We start from the raw sequence: 19,030 nt of genomic DNA on the forward strand, positions 1-19,030 counted from the left end.
TTTCCCATAATTATTTAAAAAAAGAACAACTAATAATGCCTAGATGCCTGACTCTTTTGAGAGGATTTATATATTTAAAATAATTCTCAAAAGTAGAAACATTCAATATCAAAAACATTAAGTTATTATTGGACAATCTACTACACTTGCTCATAAAGCTAAGCCAGGGAGAGTGGCAAGAATTCCATGCAGAATCAGAGATTACCTTATTTGATAATAGAAAGGGAAGAGATTTCCCTGTCGCATTTATCTTCCTCTTGATCATTGATTCATTCTGCTGCCAACTACTCTTCTGGACAATGTGATATAGCAGATTTTAAAGTGAGGGAGAGAGAGAGCTAACCCAGATCCATCCACATATTCTCCTTTTAGTTGGCTAACAAGAGATGTTTCGGAATGGCATTGCAGTCCATGTTCATTGGTCACCAGCCCAGCTTCCAGGCCCCATCTCCCTCCTCTAATGATACTCTGAATTTCCCAGTAATGTGCTTTGGCCTCAGTCCTGGTTCTAGAGGTGAACCCTTAATTGACTTAAGCCATATCATCCTTTCCAGCCATGATGCCTGTTTAATGATGGACAAATAACCAAATTTGTTTGCTTTATCAGAGAAGTAAACTCTCTACCAGGCAAAAACAGGATTATGAATTGCCAAGAGTTTTTGAAAACACAAGGGAAACATGTGAATAAGAGTTAGGCTAACAGCAATAAAGTGGATCAAACACCAGGAAAGGAGACCCAGAAACAGGTTTATGCCCATACTTAATTCTAAACATGACATTTAAACCTTGGTAAATAACCCTTGCCTGAAGCTTGATCTCCTGTGGATTGTTCCATTACATGACTCAGTAAGTTTCCCTTTATGTATATACTAATTAGAGTCAGGTTTTCTGAAATATTTCTGTTAAGAATCTTATTCTCCAGGTTATAAAGTATTTTTCTTATCAAATTAAATAAATTTAGCCAATTGGTATCCAGGGTAGGCACTGAGTAGTGGGAAAAAATTATATAAAGATCTACATACATAACAGTCGTCATAAATTTGCTCAGATCAAGGAAAAAGCTTAGATTCTGGTCTTTGGCCTGTGAGAGAAGGTTGGGTAGTTGACATAAATATCCTCTCTTGCACCATCCGCTGATTGATTGGTAGAGTCAGGATTTCTGTAGTTGTTGGCTGCCTAGAAAGACAGGCAGAATGTCAATGATTCACTGCATTTCAGCAGCCAATAAAGATACTCAAAACAAATCTCTCCTTAAATCAACCACAATATAAGTCAAATTTCTATTATAAATTAATTTCATAAAACATCATTGTACTGAACTTCCATGAGAAACCACATTTTTGACTTGCAGGGTTCAGAGTAAAAGATGCAACAGGAGACCACTGAAGATTATCACTTGCTATATTAGATTATGAAACATTTAGTCTTAGAACTCTCTCCCAATTTCCCAGGCTGTTTTGATAAGAACCATTAGTCTCATTTTCACATGGAAGTCTAGTATAGTATTTCCCATAGTGAGTACTCAATAATTTCTGTTGAATGAATGCTTTAATAAACAATGCTTTTAAAGTACACAGTGTCTTGTCTTGACAATAAGAATCTAAACACGATAAAAGAAATTAACATAATAAACTGGCATTACTTTAAAGATGATGTTATATAATCATTAACATTCTCTACACTAATCAAGTCACTTTGACCACCTACATATGTAAGTGGCAGGAAATATGTAGGCATGGGTGAGACAGAGAGAGAAATTCAGATAAAAAGAAGAAGAGAGAGAGGTCTTTTGGTGAGTAATCTAGAAATTGAGAGTGGTTTTGGTGCTTGCAAGGGAAAAGCAAAAGGAAAGTTACAGTGCCACCGGTAATTCCAGAGCCTGTCGAAAACCCTGAAACAATCAAGTAGGTCTAGCTTCTTTCTCTTTCACAGTCCAACTATATTTCTAATTATTGTTCAAAATATCATTATTCTACAAAAGTCTGAACAAGTCGAATACTTAATGTAGGAAGCTGCAAATCTCCTTCCCTCCCCTGACATTCGCAGCAATAAATGTGGCTTCAGATTAGCTTGAGTGGACAACAGCTAAGGACAAAGAGACCCCAAAACTGTGTATGACAGGACTGTGTTATCGCTTGCTGGAGTGGCAGATGAAACAAGGCAAGACTTCTTTAGTCTTTCCAGTTACCGTCAAAAAGCCAGGCACGAATTATTCAGAAAAAAAATTTTGTTGTGTAAAAAGTAAGTAATAGAAGAAAAAGTTAAACTGATAAATAAATAGGTAACAAATCTGAAGCACACATTTTAGGTTGTCAGAAAATTTTTATTACTTGATGTTTTGGTCATGTAAAATTCAATTGCAAATAATGAAATTGAAGAGAAATGGATGTAATTTTAGATAACACTTGGGGAAATGTTTAGCTGTAAAATTTTGTAAACAGGGACGCCTGGGTGGCTTAGTCAGTTAAGCGTCTGACTCTTGGTTTCGGCTCAAGNAGCGTCTGACTCTTGGTTTCAGCTCAAGTCATGATATCAGGGTCTCAGTGAGATGGAGCCCGGCACTGGGCTCCGTGCTCAGCAGGGATCCTACTTGAGTATTCTCTTCCTCTACCTACCCCTTTCCCCTACTCTCTCTCTCTAAAATAAAATAAATACATCTTTAAAAATAAATTTGTAAATAGAATCATATGTTAAAGAGAAAATCTGACCAATAGTGGAAGCAATGACCATGAAAGTAAAACAAACTGTTTCAAAGAGCGTCAATAAGAGAATATGGCAGACAACAGGTGTTTCCTCAAACAGTGGATCCACTACATGGCCAGGTAATTGAAAGGNTATGTTAAAGAGAAAATCTGACCAATAGTGGAAGCAATGACCATGAAAGTAAAACAAACTGTTTCAAAGAGCCTCAATAAGAGAATATGGCAGACAACAGGTGTTTCCTCAAACAGCGGATCCACTACATGGCCAGGTAATTGAAAGAACAATAAGGTTGTCGACTGCAAAATGGACAGACTTTACGGGATATTACAATGCACAAAAGAGGGGAAATGACAGCTCTGAGAAAACTTACCTTATTCTGTGCATTCCAGGACCCTTTAAATAGTTTTTTCTGTCTCCTTCTCCTGAGAATACATATTCAATAGAGGCATTAAGATCTTACACTCCAGATCTAGTGTTATTGCATACAGGATTACACCTTACCTGTACCCCAGCCCACACGCCCTCACTAAATATGTTGAAGTTGCTTCATACATACCTACTCAAAATTCCTTTGACTTAATTCTTCATTTTCCACAGATGGTGAAGGCATCTAAATGGATATCCAGCCAGTGTATATTACTAATTAATCTCAGTGAGCTTACTAAAGAATGGTTCATAGTGGATTATTGCATAAATGGCTTACTGCCTTCTCCAAATAATCTCAAGCTTAGAGGTTTCCCACAATTAAAAACTTCCTTTTCAACACCAACAGTGTAACTTCTTGGATGGCAGCAATGATAGAGTTAAGCTTTATAAAAACTTCCAGGTGTTTTACTAAACCTCCTCAATGGATTATTTCTTTTAGCTTTCGTCAAGACCTCTATATTTAAATANGGCTTACTGCCTTCTCCAAATAATCTCAAGCTTAGAGGTTTCCCACAATTAAAAACTTCCTTTTCAACACCAACAGTGTAACTTCTTGGATGGCAGCAATGATAGAGTTAAGCTTTATAAAAACTTCCAGGTGTTTTACTAAACCTCCTCAATGGATTATTTCTTTTAGCTTTCGTCAAGACCTCTATATTTAAATATTTTTTTTTTTTTTTAAGATTTTATTTATTTATTTGACAGAGACAGAGACAGCCAGCGAGAAAGGGAACACAAGCAGGGGGAGTGGGAGAGGAAGAAGCAGGCCCACAGCAGAGGAGCCTGACGTGGGGCTCGATCCCGTAACGCCGGGATCACGCCCTGAGCCGAAGGCAGACGCTTAACCGCTGTGCCACCCAGGCGCCCAGACCTCTATATTTAACTCAGATTGGGAAAGTGAGGCAAGAGAGGAAGAGAAACTTGCCCTAAATCATGTGGTTAGTTAGTGGTAGTATGGGGATTTGAATCCACAGCCTTCCCTCATGACTATTAGGCTCGCTGCTTCTGGTGTCACGTTGCCACAGTTCCATGGCCGTCTGGAGCCATGCTATTCCGGAAACTCTCCACCATTCCAATAGAAACTACAAAAACCTAATGTCAGAAGGAATCTTTGAAAATTCAAGAGAAGAAAAGAGACTACTATCACTGAATGCACTGGATGAAACGACTCTACCCAAGTGCATGAAAATAGTTATTATGGGAGATGATGACTACCTTTTTTTCCTCTCCCTAAAGAAAAGGTTTTTATCGGACCACAGAGGAGATGAGTTAGATGCAGAAACGTAGGGTTTTTTTTTTTCCTTTACACAAAAGTTGTAATTCCTTCATGGAAAGTTTAAAAACCAGCCATGCTAGTCTCTCTCCAAGGAAAGGTTGTTCTGATAATGGACGTTGCTCTCTGCTAGTCGCTAGGAAATCTTCCTACTGTGTCGACATAATCACAAACTGATCTTACCCTGTATTTGTTTACTTAACGAAGAATCATTTAGGCGATTAATTTATTTAATTTTTTGATGTGTAAGTTTATTATGTGAAAGTGATGTTTTCAGGTCTTTCATACAAATAATTTACTCCTGAAAAAAAATCTGTGAAGCAGATGCTATTACTATCCTCTTTTTACAAATGAAGAAACAAATCTATGACCTTGGATCTTTTGTAAAATCATCATTCACAAGGCTTGCTGTATCATAATATAGATTAACTTCCCCAAAAATGTCCAAATATATATATTGTTTACATAAGACTAGAATATTCAATATGATGAAGAAAAGAGAACAAGAAATTTAGAGTCAGATGATCTGTGTTTAACTTGTGCTCAGCAATTTACCAGTTATTTGCATCTATAAAGTTCAGTCCTCTCCTCTGTAAAATAAAGATAGTAAACACTGGGGTTTGTTCTAGGTTGACCGACCATCTGGTTTGCTGGATTCTAAGGAGTTTCCCCAGGTTGAGGGATTTTCAGTGCTGAAACTGGGAGAGTCCCAGGCAAAACAAAAGAGCCTATTTGACAACAAAAGGAAAAATAAGTGTCTAACATTTTGCACACTAAACATTAAATTTCTTCCTACAGACACACGCGTCAATGTGTAGACTGTCTTTTGGCTCCTGCCACGCCGCACCAGTGCTACGCACGTCCACCAACCACGTTCATTTAACAGTGTTAGCATTCTGATCTCTAACTGGAGGCAACACAAACGGAGAGTAGAGAAAGTGTGGGAAGCGCCCCTGGACGCACAGGCCACGGGGTATGGGGTGTGAGGGAAGGACTCCTTTTCGTTCCAGCACACTGTGATCTCCTCTGGCTTCTCCCCAAGTCAGCACATCTGAAGCAACAGGATTATTTTAAATGGTCATGAAGACAGAGTTCTGAAGACTATTGTTTAAGCCCTGGGGTCATTTTTATAACATTTCCATTCTAAGTAACAACCACAAACTGATACGGGCAACAAGATAGAAAGAACAAGCGCCTCTTCCTTTGTGATGTTCGGCTATGATTCGGCATTCAAGTCCACTAATCTTTTTATCACGTTTAACCAAGTGGGACAATATATTCTACAGTTCAATTTAGCTATTCATGTAAAAGTGATGCATTTTCATGAAGCAAAATCCATCATGTCCAACATCTGTGACCCTCTGGAGATCCGTGCTGTCACTCACTATCTCCTACCACGTTGCCCGTGTTCCCGGGTGCTCCTGCTGCCCCAGCTGCCCTCAGTGCGTTTTTCAGCAACCAGGGTGAAGCGGTAAAGAAATCCTTAGTGTCACTAACATCCTGGGTTCCTTCCCTCAATTTGCTAATTTGCTCAATTTCTGACCAGGGGAAGACTTGAGGGCAGCACGTGATGGAGAGAAAGGGAAAACAACAGTTCTGTGTTTCAGTTTAATTAGACAAATGCTTATTGACCATTCATTATTTGGAAAGATTAGCGCTAAATGCTATCAAACACTAAGGAAAGAATAAAACACAGTCCCTGTCATTTCTAACAGAAGGGAGGACAGCACAAAAATGATGAAGCTACAAAGCAGGCTGCCAGGCGCCGCAGAGAAGCACAATGTGACTCCGGATGGTGACATCATGTCCCTTTGCAGGGAGGAAGAACCAGGACAGACCTCCCAAAGGGGACATGTGTCCCACGCCTTGAAAGAGCCACAGGAGGAGAGCCAAACATGGGGGAAACAGCACTTTGTTGGTACCCAAATGGGAAGAGCGCCGAGTGTGTTCACAGAATAAGACTTGCAGTTTTAACAAGATTTCTCAACATCACGGGCAGTAAAGTAGGAAATATAAATGAACATTAGGTTGGGGTCCCACTAATTAGGTGGGAGTCAGAACAATGGGTTCCCTTGACACAGGGTTAATGAGTTTTAACATTATTCTGGTGGTAGTAGGAAGACAAGAAAAGGTTAAACAGGAAGGACACTAGCTTTTAGAAGAGCGCCCAGGAAAAGTCAGATGTGTTCGAAAGAAAGAGAGGAGACAGCTGGAGCTGGGAGCAGATTGGGAGAATTAACTAACATCCAGCGAGTTGTAATACAAGCTCCAAAGAGGTGAGACTGGGATATGGAGACGAGACAGACCTACCTGATATCCTATTAATCCGCATGCGTGTGCAAGTGTGTGTATGTGTGTGTGTGTGTTTGGTAATATTGCTGGGGTAGAAGAGAAGAGGAGATGGATGTATTCCTTCCCTCCCGTAAGAAGAGAACACTTCAGTTGGAACACAAGAATAAAGAGTAATTTCAATTCAATACGATTACAGCTCAGATTATGACAAATACCTAGACAAGTGAGTTGTTGAACAAGAGACAGCAAGAAAGGGCAGAGTCAACCCAGAATATCCCAGCAAGTTCCCAAGTGTGCCACAGGCAGTAAAAGGTAGGAAACTTTAGTGGAGGTCAATGGCCACCTACTCTCTCTAAAGTAGCCCCTTCCAACACCTCTTTTCCTCAAGAATTGTTTTTAGGAATAGCATCTACATTGCTTGTTTCAGAGACTATACAACCATTTAAATGTTGTCTTGTTTATTAGAATACACACTCCATCACGTCTTGTTCACAACTGTCGCCAACAGATGGGCAATAGATGAATGAATATATGAAGGCATTATTACTGCTCAACCCTCTTCTTCCCCTTCTTGGAATCCCTCCCTCCCTCCCTCCCTTTCCCCTCTCATCACACACACACACACACACACACACACACACACACACACACACCGCCCTTCACCCCACACCTGTTTTCCTTGCAGGAGGAGGAAGATGGAGGGCAGCGCAGACAGAGCAGAGGCAGCAGGCAGTTGGCTGCCCTGAAGATGGAAGCTTTGCTAACATGGGAGCGGCTCCTACAAATCCTTAAATGAACTACTCTAGCTTTCTCCTCTGATGGCACCACAACTACTTCTCTCTTGTGTAAGAAAAACACTCAGAATGTTGTATGTGAGTGCTAAGGAGCTTGGCTGACTATTGGGTTATTAACAGTGAACCCCTCATATCAGGATGACTCAGCAGAAACAAGATCCAGGATGAGCTGCAGGACTCACCTGTTGTAAGAAACGATGATGCCGGTGGTAATTAGAATAACAAACAGCAATGATAAAACCATCCCACCGGCCACAAAGAGAATGTACCGGTTATCAGTTTTACCTAGGAGGAAAAAAATACAGTACGAATTAGGAATTCAGTGAAAGCCAGGAAAAATGGTGGGAAAATGAGGAAAGGGAACATTAATCAAATAGAGTAATAATTCAAAACAATCCAAGGACGAAGATTATGGGAAAAGACAATTTTTACTTTAGAGACTTCTAAATATTTGTGACTCCTCACAGATTTTATTAGTTCCTTGATTCATCTGAGTTTAACCCCTTAAGAAGAATAAGAATAAATAGGTGAAGGGAGGGGCATCTGGGTGATTCAGTCTGTTAAACTTCCAACTCTAGATTTCGGCTCAGGTCCTGATCTCAGGGTCATGAGATCGAGCCCCGTGTCACACTGGCTCTGAGCGTGGAGCCTGCTTAAGATTCTCTCTCTCCCTTATCCTCTGCCCCTACCCACCTCTAAAAAAATAAGTAGGTGAAGGGGATTAAGAGGTACAGACTTCCAGTTATAAAATAAATAAGTCACATGGATGAAAAGTACAGCATATGGAATATAGTCAACAATATTGTAATAACTTCCTAGGATGACAGATGGTAACTAGACTTACTGTGGTGACCTTTCATAATGTATATAATTGTTGAATCACTATACTGCATACCTGAAACTCATTTAATATTGTATGTCAACTATACTTCAGTTAAAAATTTAAAAAGAACAAGAATAGAAAGAATGTATGTTTGAGACAGTTATCCCTTCACTCTAAGGAGCTCCCAATCACTTACATAAAATCTTATGTAGAAAAAAGAACTATAAAAAGAATTTANATAGAAAGAATGTATGTTTGAGACAGTTATCCCTTCACTCTAAGGAGCTCCCAATCACTTACATAAAATCTTTTGTAGAAAAAAGTAACTATAAAAAGAATTTGTAAATGAAGGTTACTTCTTAACACTTCTCCATCTTAAGACATGCACACAACAGTATAATTTTTAAAGTAGAATTTAAGAAATATTTTTCACTCAATCCGAGTTATGATAAAAAGTAATCAGAAAAAATATGTTACTCCCACTCAGTGCTGAAGCAGAAAGGACAGTGGTCCAGAAATCTGCAGTTCTCTCCCTGACTCTGTCACTCCTTCGCTGTGTGAACTCCAGCCACTTCCTCACCCTTCTCTGAATGCCTTTCTTCATCTGTCAAGTGAAGACAATGACAACAGTTCCACTTACATCACAGAATTGTGGTGAGACTCTAATGAGGTAATATGCAAATAAGCAATAAACTACTAGAGCAACATCCCCTCTGAAGTGAGATTGCAGTGAGGTCGGAGACCATTTTATCTTTAAAATGTCCTTCTGCCCATGACACTCCTCACCCATCACCTCCCACAAAGCTGCTTCCCAGGAGAGGAACCCCCATCAATACATGCTGTANCTTCTGCCCATGACACTCCTCACCCATCACCTCCCACAAAGCTGCTTCCCAGGAGAGGAACCTCCATCAATACATGCTGTGACCAGGGGCGCCCAGGTGGCTCAGTGGGTTAAGCAGCCGACTCTTGATTTCAGCTCAGGGTCATGATATTGAGCCCCACGTTGGGCTCTGTGCTCAGCGGGCTCTGCTGGAGGTTCTCTCTCTCCCTCTTTCTCTGCTCCTTTCCCTCCCCACCCCCCTCTCCATCTCTTTTTCTCTCCAAAATAAATACACAAATCTTTAAAAAAAAAGATATATATATGCTGTTGCCAGGCCTGGAAGTGAATTGGAACCTGGGAGGTGTCCCCACTGCCCCCTCTCTCTGGGCAGCGAACTCACCAGTCTCTCCTCCTGCAGGAAGGGGCCAAGCTGTGGCAGATGACCACCATGACTTCTAACCTTGAAAGTAAAGCCCAGTGCTTTACTGTTCTGTGCCTAATGCCCAATGTTCTGTGATTCCTACACTGCCTGTAATCCTATGGCAACCTGAAAATCATGCTTTTCATTGGATTCTCCCTGATCTTTCCCTCAGATTATTTCTTCCTTCCTGACCTATTTTTTTTTCGTGATAGGAGCTCAAAGTCTACATCCACTCATTCTTTTGTACAAAGTGAAACTAAGTCAACTAACAAACATTATTTTCATTTTTCAAACTTGTTGAACCTATAAGGTGAATAAAAGTAGAGAAATGTGTGAGCTTTAGAGACTTTATACATACAGTCTAGAACGGCTTTTGTCCAAATATGATGGAGAAAGGAAAAGCTAAATTTATTCAGAACAAAAATATACTGAACCACTCTTACAAAGGGAACAATGAAATTTTCTCCCTATCAAATAAGAAATTAAGCTTTTTAAGCTCTTGGTACATTATAAAAAATAAATGAATACCTGAAATTATTTTGCATTGTAACACAAGACTGTAAAAGGACCATACTTGCTATACTGAAATGATTTGAATATCATAGATGTTACGGTTAAATCAAACAGGCAATCATGGTGAGAAAATGAAAGTTATGATTAAAATATTCATTGACAGTATTCAGGGAAAATGGTTTAACCACTTTTGAAAATGCTATTTCGACCTTTGCTACAGTAAAAAAAAAAAAAATGGGTGGACTAGTGTTCTAAATTTTTCATGTAAACATTAGAAGAAAATATAAGGAAGTATTATTTAATCTCTGGAATGAGAAATGGCATAAAAATAAATAAATATGTAGGACTGACCAGGTCAATTGAAAAATATCCGTAGTTAAAATGATCACAAGCAACACATAAAAAAAAAAAAAAAAATCCAGTACCTTTAACACATCCTTGCTATTAAGAAAAAGCTATTGGGGCACCTGGGTGGCTCAGTCAGTTGAGCCACTGACTCTTGATTTCAGCTCAGGTCATGATCTCAGGATCTGAGATCCAACCCCCACCCCCTGCCCCCTCGCAGACAGAGCCTACTTAGAATTCTCTTTCTCCCTCTCCCTCTGCCTCCTTCCACTTGGACACACACTCTGTCTCCCTCTCTCAGAAAAGAAAAAAAAGAAAAGAAAAGAAAAGAANAAAAAAAAAAAATCCAGTACCTTTAACACATCCTTGCTATTAAGAAAAAGCTATTGGGGCACCTGGGTGGCTCAGTCAGTTGAGCCACTGACTCTTGATTTCAGCTCAGGTCATGATCTCAGGATCTGAGATCCAACCCCCACCCCCTGCCCCCTCGCAGACAGAGCCTACTTAGAATTCTCTTTCTCCCTCTCCCTCTGCCTCCTTCCACTTGGACACACACTCTGTCTCCCTCTCTCAGAAAAGAAAAAAAAGAAAAGAAAAGACAAGAGAGAAGAGAAGAGAAAAGAAAAAAAGAAAAGAAAAAAGAAAAAGCTATAGAAGACAATATGAAAGATACAGATAACTTACTATGAAAGAGCACGTAAAGAACAAGCTTGTGTAAGAGGAAGACTGTGGTCACACACAGCATCTCAGGCTCTCTCTGGAGGAGTAGAAAGTGCCACAACTGCATCCGGAAAGAATTTAGTGTCTGTGTGTCACACCCTTTCACGAGGCACTTACACATTTGATTAACTACTTTATTCTAAAGAAATACTTAGAAATGTGAACAAAGCGTTCTGTAAAACACTTATAACGGCAAAAAGGAAATCCTTATGTCCCCCCAGTAGACTAACAGCAAGACTGCACAGCTGTGGTTCTTTGCATCAGCTTCACCTGTGGGCTTGTTAAGCTACAGATTTTGGGGCACCCCCACCCCGAACCTCTGATCCAGAAGGTCCTGGTGGGTCTGCATTTGCAGCTCCCATGCAACAACTATGTTGCTGATCTGAGGCCCATTTCTTGAAAACCTTGGCTGTAGACGCTTGGATGATGTGTGTAAGGAATTCCAATGACATGGAAGATTACTGACGATAGACTATAAAGTAAAACGTGAAAACCAGCACTGACAACTGCGCCTGGTAATATCTCCACCAAGTATGGGACTTGAAGTCTGCAAGGGACAAATGCCAAAATTTTAAAGTGATGATATCCAGAGAGCAGCATTAAAAGCAATTCTTTCTTAGGCTTTTTGATATTTTCCAAATTCTAAAGGATGCATAGTTCTTTTATTAATCAGAAAAAAAGCATATTATAAAAATGTAAAGGTCTGCATGCTTAAAACAGAAAAATCTGACACATTCTAGTGGTGTTATTTAAAGTACAAGATGTAGAGAACTTTTTTTGTAGAAGCATATTCAGAATCCTTAAGAATTAAGATGGCGTTCCTTATTAAACTCTCAATTAAGTAGAATTAAGTAGGAACCATTGAAATGTACTGGTCATCTGTTTCACACTATTCAGTTATAAATCCAAATTTTAAATGCATTCTTTAATGTCAACAATTTATCTCCTTTTAACCTCTTTTAGTAGTGTTTGACCTGTTGGAGTCAGGTCTGTTTATTCATTCATCTTTTAACACACAGTATCTCAAGCCATACTAGGGCATTACAGATGAAATGGTGTGTAAAAATGAATTTGGTCCCTAAAGGAAAAACATCAACTAAAGCAAAACTGCTTCTCTACTCACGATACTGCTGACAGTAACTTCCCCCGAACTGGCACAGACCCCACAGGGGAAAAGCTCAGTCCCACAACACTGCCCCCTCCTCCACCTTCAGACTCCAATCAAAAGTCCAGGCCTCCCTGCTCCTGATGGACGAACCAGCTATAAATCCAAGGTTTCCATCATTTCCTCCTAGGGTTCGATAATCTGCTATAATAGCTCACCGGACTCAGACAAGCACTTTGCTTACTATTACTGGCTTATTAGAAAAGATACAACTCAGGAACAGCCAAATGGGAGCAATGAATAAGGCAAGTTAATGAGAGCAGGGAGTGCAGATGGAGATTCCATGCTCTCTAGGGATGGGCCACCCTCCCAACACCTCCATGTGTCCAGCAACCCAGGAGCTCTCTGACCCGGTCATTTAGGGGGTTTATGGAGGTTCCATTACATAGGCATGACTATTAAATCATTGACCGCTGCTGATTAATTCAACCCCAGCCCCTCTTCCCTTTTTCAGGGGGATGCGGCTTAAAGTTCCAACCCTCCCATCATGTGGCTGATTCCTCTGGCATCAGGCCCTCACCCTGAATCGCTTGAGGTGCTTCCAGCCACCAGCTGCTTCATTAACTCGCAAAAAGACTCTCATCACTCTGGAGATTCCAAGGGTTCAAAAAGCTCTTGTGTCAGGAACTGGGGACTAAGACCAACTATTATAGCAAAAGATGCTCCCAGCACCCCTATTACTTGGGAAATGACAAGGATTCAGGAGTTCTGTGAAAGGAACCAGGGGCAGAGATGACATTTTTTAGTATACCCCAGTACCTGACTGATGGAGCTTACATTGTTTTGGAAGGCGCTGGATAACTTAAAAACACACACACAATGAGCATTTTCCCATGAGAGATAAGGGTAAAAGCACGGGCGTCAGGTGAAGAGTCACTCATACTCCAGAGATGTTGCAATCTAGAGCCTCCCCGCCTATAGCCAGTTCTGCTTTGAACTCCTTTCCCTGCCCCACCACTGCAGACACATGAACAATCAGAACCTGGAACCAGGCTGGTGTAGCCACACAACTCACTGTGCCCTGCGTGGCTAAAAACAAAAAGGAAAAGCAAAGGGTGTGCATGTTTCAGGGAGTCAATCAATAGTTCCTAACATCCACTTTTGCCTAAATTCTGCTAATAGATCTTAGGTTGAGTAATGTCAGCCCTCAAGCCCCTTTCTTAAAGAAAGAATTATTGTGTATTCTCAGCAGCCACTTTTTTGCTGATTTTTTTTTTTTATTTTCATCCCAATGCTGTCTTGATTCATAGGAGGACAAAAGTGTCCTGAACTATAAAGCCATTATTTTCCCTCCCATCAAAAAAGATAAATACAGTTAAAATAATTTAAAGCATGTCAGTGAGATATATAAATGAATAATTTACTCCAGGACTTCAACCCTCCAGGCTATATTCCTGCCAATGACCAGTATTTATGGCTGAGTTATAAACCTTTAGAAAGGCTCATGATAGAAATGATGCCAGGTCCTTCCCTGGGAACCAAGCGGGCAAGAGCAGGCATTTATGTCTATTGTTTATCCTTTATTACAGTTTGAGGTGGGTTAGGAAGTGAGGAAGCTAAGTGACTCAGAACCTAGGTATCTGGACCAAACGACATGCTAGGAAAAACTCACAGATCCTGAGCCTCTGGCCAGCCCCGAACAGGTCACGGTAGATACCAGTTACAATTATTCCTGCTTTCTTACCTCATTAAAAAGAGAAGCAGAAATATTAGATTTCATTCTATGTAGACAGAATATACACAGTGTGTGAGTTCCCACGGGGTAGACAGATGTGAGCTGACACACTATTACCAGGTCGATCTTAATTTGTGATCACCATCCAACCTTTGTCCCACATTAGACATACATTTGCTAAAAAAACGGAGATTGAGGAGGGAAACCTTGGGGACTAGTCCTATATTCTAATTCTTTTCTCTGGAAGACCTCATAAGAGACACTTGATCTTGCAGACACTTTTTTGGCAACTGCAAAATGATGATAAAATCAGCCCCAAGGGGGGCTATGGGGCTTAGATAAAACATACGGAGGTGCCTTATATTTTAAGCACCATGTAATCTGCAAATTGTTAATAATATACTTATATTTTGTATACATTCATTTAAATTAGGGTTTAAAAAAATAACTCATTTGTTTTCTTGTCATATTGAACTAGTGGTGTGTAGCAGGACACTTGCTCCTGCGGCTAGATACACCCTCCCGGGGAAAGGCAGAGTAGCATTGATAAACACGTATAAAATCACTGTAGCTTTGTAGGACTGTTGGGTATAATGGTAGCCCAAAGTCTGTTGAACTTTCCGGTATGCCTGAAATATACATCAAGTGGATACTGATATGGTAATATTATTCCAAGTTTTCAAAGGTCAACTTGCTTTGTGCAAATCAATTTTATACTCTTTGTATTTCAGAAACCTTCCCCTGTTTTATAGCAAGAAGATCCTAGCGAATAAATTATTTTCAGAGAATTAAAGAACCATGACATCAGCCTCTAATCTTTCTTCTGAGTGAGGAATAGCTACTCTTCCTCAAAACAGAAGCATTATCAGATTTTAACTGAGAAACCTACAGCACACAAGAGAATCTAAAACAGAAACATGAGAAACAGAAGCATAAAAGGACATAAACAAAAATGTAAGAGAATCTAAATCATTGTCCTGGAGCAAACCAATGAGAGAAGCAAGTTTCCAACCCAATGTATAATTTTTGCTATACTGATTTTGCCTCCAGCGATGAAAAATATTTCCCAAATAACTGAAACACTTAAAAATGTTCTATCCGGTGAGATACACACAGTCTAAGTAAGGTAGACCACAAAGTTTACCTACTCAGTACGGGATGACTGCATTAGCTCCATTTTCTGGTGTCTTTATGTGCACCATCCCCTACTGTGGGCCATGCCGCTCTACAGTGACTGGTGTAGGACCAGAGCATCTAAGGCAGCATAGGAGGCATAAGGATGGTGAGTATCTTTGGTTTGGTCCACTTGTTGAGAAAACAAAATGATATGGCTGACTCCATCACATAGATGTCTCATTTTTTCACCCAAATATTTCTTAGTCTTATGTTTCTTGAATTTTCAGGAACCTCAACTTTCATGAGCACTTATTATTTAAAGGAGACTGTGTTTTATGCATAAGTCAGAATGTCAGGAACTGCACAAATCTTGCTCACTTTCTTAGTGAACTAAGTGTGCAGAAAAGAGTTAATGGAGCAGGCCAAAGACTGCTATCCCCAGAAAGGCCTGCATGCATGCAAGGTTGGCTGTTGGCTAGTGTATGGGGACCTGGATCTTTGGAGCATTTCCACCATTCCCTAACTGTTAGGGTGGTTTACTGTGGTAAATTGTTTATACAAACCATGTGGCTTGTGTTAAACAACTGCTTTCTTTCTGGGAAACCAGTCAGTCCTTCTGACTTTGCCCCCTGTGCCTTTTACCTTTGCTGGTCTTGTTTTGCATTCTTCTGCTGCAGTAAATCAAAGCCATACCTTGGGAATGCAATCATCAAGAAAGAGACCTCCTAATTCCGTGGGAGGGTAGGAGCCTAAGCTCCAAGGTACAAAAGTACCTTCTGGCTTAATGGTGTAAGAAGCTCACTTTTCCTTTAGATAAAGCCAAATAGCTAACACAGATGGTCATCCCAATTACCAGGTGAATTTAGGTTCAATTCTGTGTGACAAACAGTGCTGTCAAGTGTTCTTATTTGAGGACTAGTTACTGTTTACCTTGAGAACATGTTTGTAATGGGTCCTATCTGCTGGGCCCCATAAAAGGGGAGATTTCTGTCTTTGCACTCTCTTGGCAGATTGCCTGTGATATGTATCACAATTCTGGTTTAATGCTTATTTAATAATAAAATTGTTTCCTTTCTATTTTGTAGAGCATTTTTTCTGGGGAAGGAGGAGATTTTGCTTCTAATTATAATTCCCAACACACTGTTGTTCTTACTGTTGTTTAACCAAGTGTAACTCTACACTACAGTGTCACTATTATGTATATCCACAAGGATAGGACAGGAAATTTTTCAAATGCTGTACAGAAATCAAGATAAACATTTCTGCCATGCAATAGAGCACAGTAGGCATACCATAGCATTTAAATAGTTTATGCATTTGGCTGTTCAAGATTAAGGCCCATAAATATGAGGGGATATAACTACTCAGGATATTTTAATATTGAAAATAAACCTTCCTTTTTCATAGGTGGTTTTGGAAGTTAAGCCTTCTCTGTCATTGAGGGTGAGGAACTAGAATTCTGCTGGCCTATAACTCCAGTTCTGGGTTCATTGGTCTTGACAAGAACAAGAGGGAGGCCAGTTATATCTACAAGAACTAGAGTGAGAGCAGGATTCGAGAGGAAGGAGAAGGAAGGAGGAACATAAAATGGAAGAAGGTTGTGCTTGAAAACTTAGAGCAGATTCCCAGGAAGTTGCTCAAGGGAATGGGCTCTACCCATCTAGTGGGCAGATCTGGTACATACCTTGGGGCCAGGTGCTTTGCAAAGCCAGGAAGCCATGGGAGAGCTGAGCGATCACCAGTTCTCTCCAGCAAGAACCTCGACTCTCTTTTGTCCAGAGGCTACTCCTGAAGTTCCCCTCATGTGTTCCTGGTGTGGACTTGACTTCATCAGCCACCAGCACTTCCCTCCAGACCCAAATACCTGCTACCTGACTTTGCTTGTCCCTCATATGGCTGTAGAGAAACCTTTCCTGACACAATTTCATCTCCCTCACAAGCCTCAGAAAAGGGGAGAACCCCACACAGCACCTGTGATGACCTGAGCAAGCCTCACCAAGCACGCAGAGCTGGAAGAGAGTTGTGGGAGATCAAATCCCCATTCCTTTACCTACACTTGTCCTATATATTGGGTCAGTTTGAAGTCTATTGTACCTAAACGGGGATGGAGGGGGGACAAGGCTATGGAACTCTCCATAGCCAGCTTCTACTGTAATACATCTGTTGACAATAGTGGTGACTTTTTTCTTTCAGTTGGAGCAGTGATATCCAGCCGCAGTTAAGAACAGGAACTTTGAAGCCTTCCTGCCCTGCTCTGGATCCTAGCCGCTCTCCTTCCTAGCCATGAAGCCTTGAGTAAGTTACTCAACCTCGCATGCCCCACTTTGCTCATTCATAAAATGTAGATAATAGAGATGCGATAACTAAATGAATAATTATCAGTACATTCTTAGAGTGACAGGTGCAGATATAAGCACCACAATGAGTTTGTCATATAGCGGCCGAGACAAAGGCCTGTGACACTTAATTCTTATAACTGCTACTTAAACTTTTCCCTTGGGTCCTCAGAAATCTTCAAAATTCAAACTCAATGGCATTTATAAAGGCCTATATATAAATGTGTTACAAATATCATATAGATCTTTTCAGAATATAAAATAGACAGCAAGCATTTAACTCCAAATGTTCTATTCAATTTTAATTCATTTTATTATAAAAAATGTTTACTAAGTGCTCTACAAACATATGAAAGCCAATGCCTGGCTGTCAGAAACAAAAGCTATAGTAACAATTTCAAAAGCTGCAGCTTTCTGCTCTAGTTTAATTACACATCTGATCTCCCTTTTTTTAAAAATAGCCAATGATTAAAGTAGGAATTAAAGGACTGGACTTCGTGACTAACAACTTCATTGAATCAGCAAGAGAAGACAGTCGTCAACATGAGAGCAAAACAATCTGTATTGATGAAAGTACTGGGGATTTGGCATATGTGTGTTTCAGGAGTATAAAACTGCCCACACATCCCATGTACTCACTGAATGTTTACTTATGGCGGATTGCTCATTGCTTCTCCTACCGAATGTTCACAGGTACCTTCATTTTCAAATGTACACACACACACACACACACCAATTAAAAAGTGCAGAATTTATCCAGTGCTCCATATAAGGCATGAAAAACTGAAGGTACATCACATCATCNCCTCCTACCGAATGTTCACAGGTACCTTCATTTTCAAATGTACACACACACACACACACACCCCAATTAAAAAGTGCAGAATTTATCCAGTGCTCCATATAAGGCATGAAAAACTGAAGGTACATCACATCATCATTATTATTGATAATAATCAATAATTCCATTCTGCAAGCCTATATTTTTCTGAACTTGTCTCCCATGTGGTCCCCCTTTGGGGTCATCGGCACACGCACTGTGTCCTTGAGCTTCTTCGGTGGGAAGCCACAGAAAACATTCCACCTTTTGTTAACATGGTCTCCTCATCTCAGTATCTACTCTGTACTTGCCACGTCCATCATAGTGATAATAAGGACTTTTCAGTCCACTCACTATTCACCTCAGCTAAAGCCATTTCTCAGTCCCCATCAATCCAATCGAGAGCATTAACATTTCCACCTTGTATCTGTGGAATAAAGAATCTCTTCTTGTGGGTTAATCAAATAAAATGCTACTCTCACATCTAAAAATTTATGAATATCACAGTTACTTGTGAGTTCAACTGAAAGTGAATTAATTCCAGAAATAAATTTTAGAGTGGTCAGCGAGTATTGCTATGTGTTTATTTTTAGAAAGATATCCAAAAATATCTCTGTTGAATACATGCCTTTTGGAAATCCCTGAATTGGAAAAAGATAAATACTATATGATTTCACTTACATGAGGAATCTAAAAAACAAAACAACCAACCACCAGAAACAGACTCCGAAATACGAAGAACAAACTGGTGGTTGCCGGAGGGGAAGGNACCAGAAACAGACTCC

General features: G+C 40.1%; 1 protein-coding gene across 7 annotated transcripts in view; it reads right to left on the reverse strand.

The window, feature by feature from the left end:
• Positions 1-6: 6 nt before the first annotated feature.
• CD226 (CD226 molecule) overlaps positions 7-19,030 on the reverse strand; it is a 92,773-nt gene continuing 73,749 nt past the window's right edge. For 6 of the 7 annotated variants that reach the window (XM_011220627.3, XM_034642816.1, XM_034642818.1 and 3 more), the window contains 3 exons: positions 7,671-7,773; positions 3,074-3,125; positions 7-1,176 (listed from right to left, as the gene is read on the reverse strand). In XM_011220627.3, the coding sequence (XP_011218929.2) occupies positions 1,063-1,176; positions 3,074-3,125; positions 7,671-7,773 (269 nt within the window). In that variant the 3' untranslated portion in view covers positions 7-1,062. Of the gene's footprint in view, positions 1,177-3,073; positions 3,126-7,670; positions 7,774-8,570; positions 8,916-19,030 lie in introns of those variants that run through there. The other variant, XM_034642819.1, reaches the window with a different exon arrangement.

The sequence above is a fragment of the Ailuropoda melanoleuca genome, chromosome 14 (assembly GCF_002007445.2).
Source record: "Ailuropoda melanoleuca isolate Jingjing chromosome 14, ASM200744v2, whole genome shotgun sequence".
NCBI classification, from domain to species: Eukaryota; Metazoa; Chordata; class Mammalia; order Carnivora; family Ursidae; genus Ailuropoda; species Ailuropoda melanoleuca.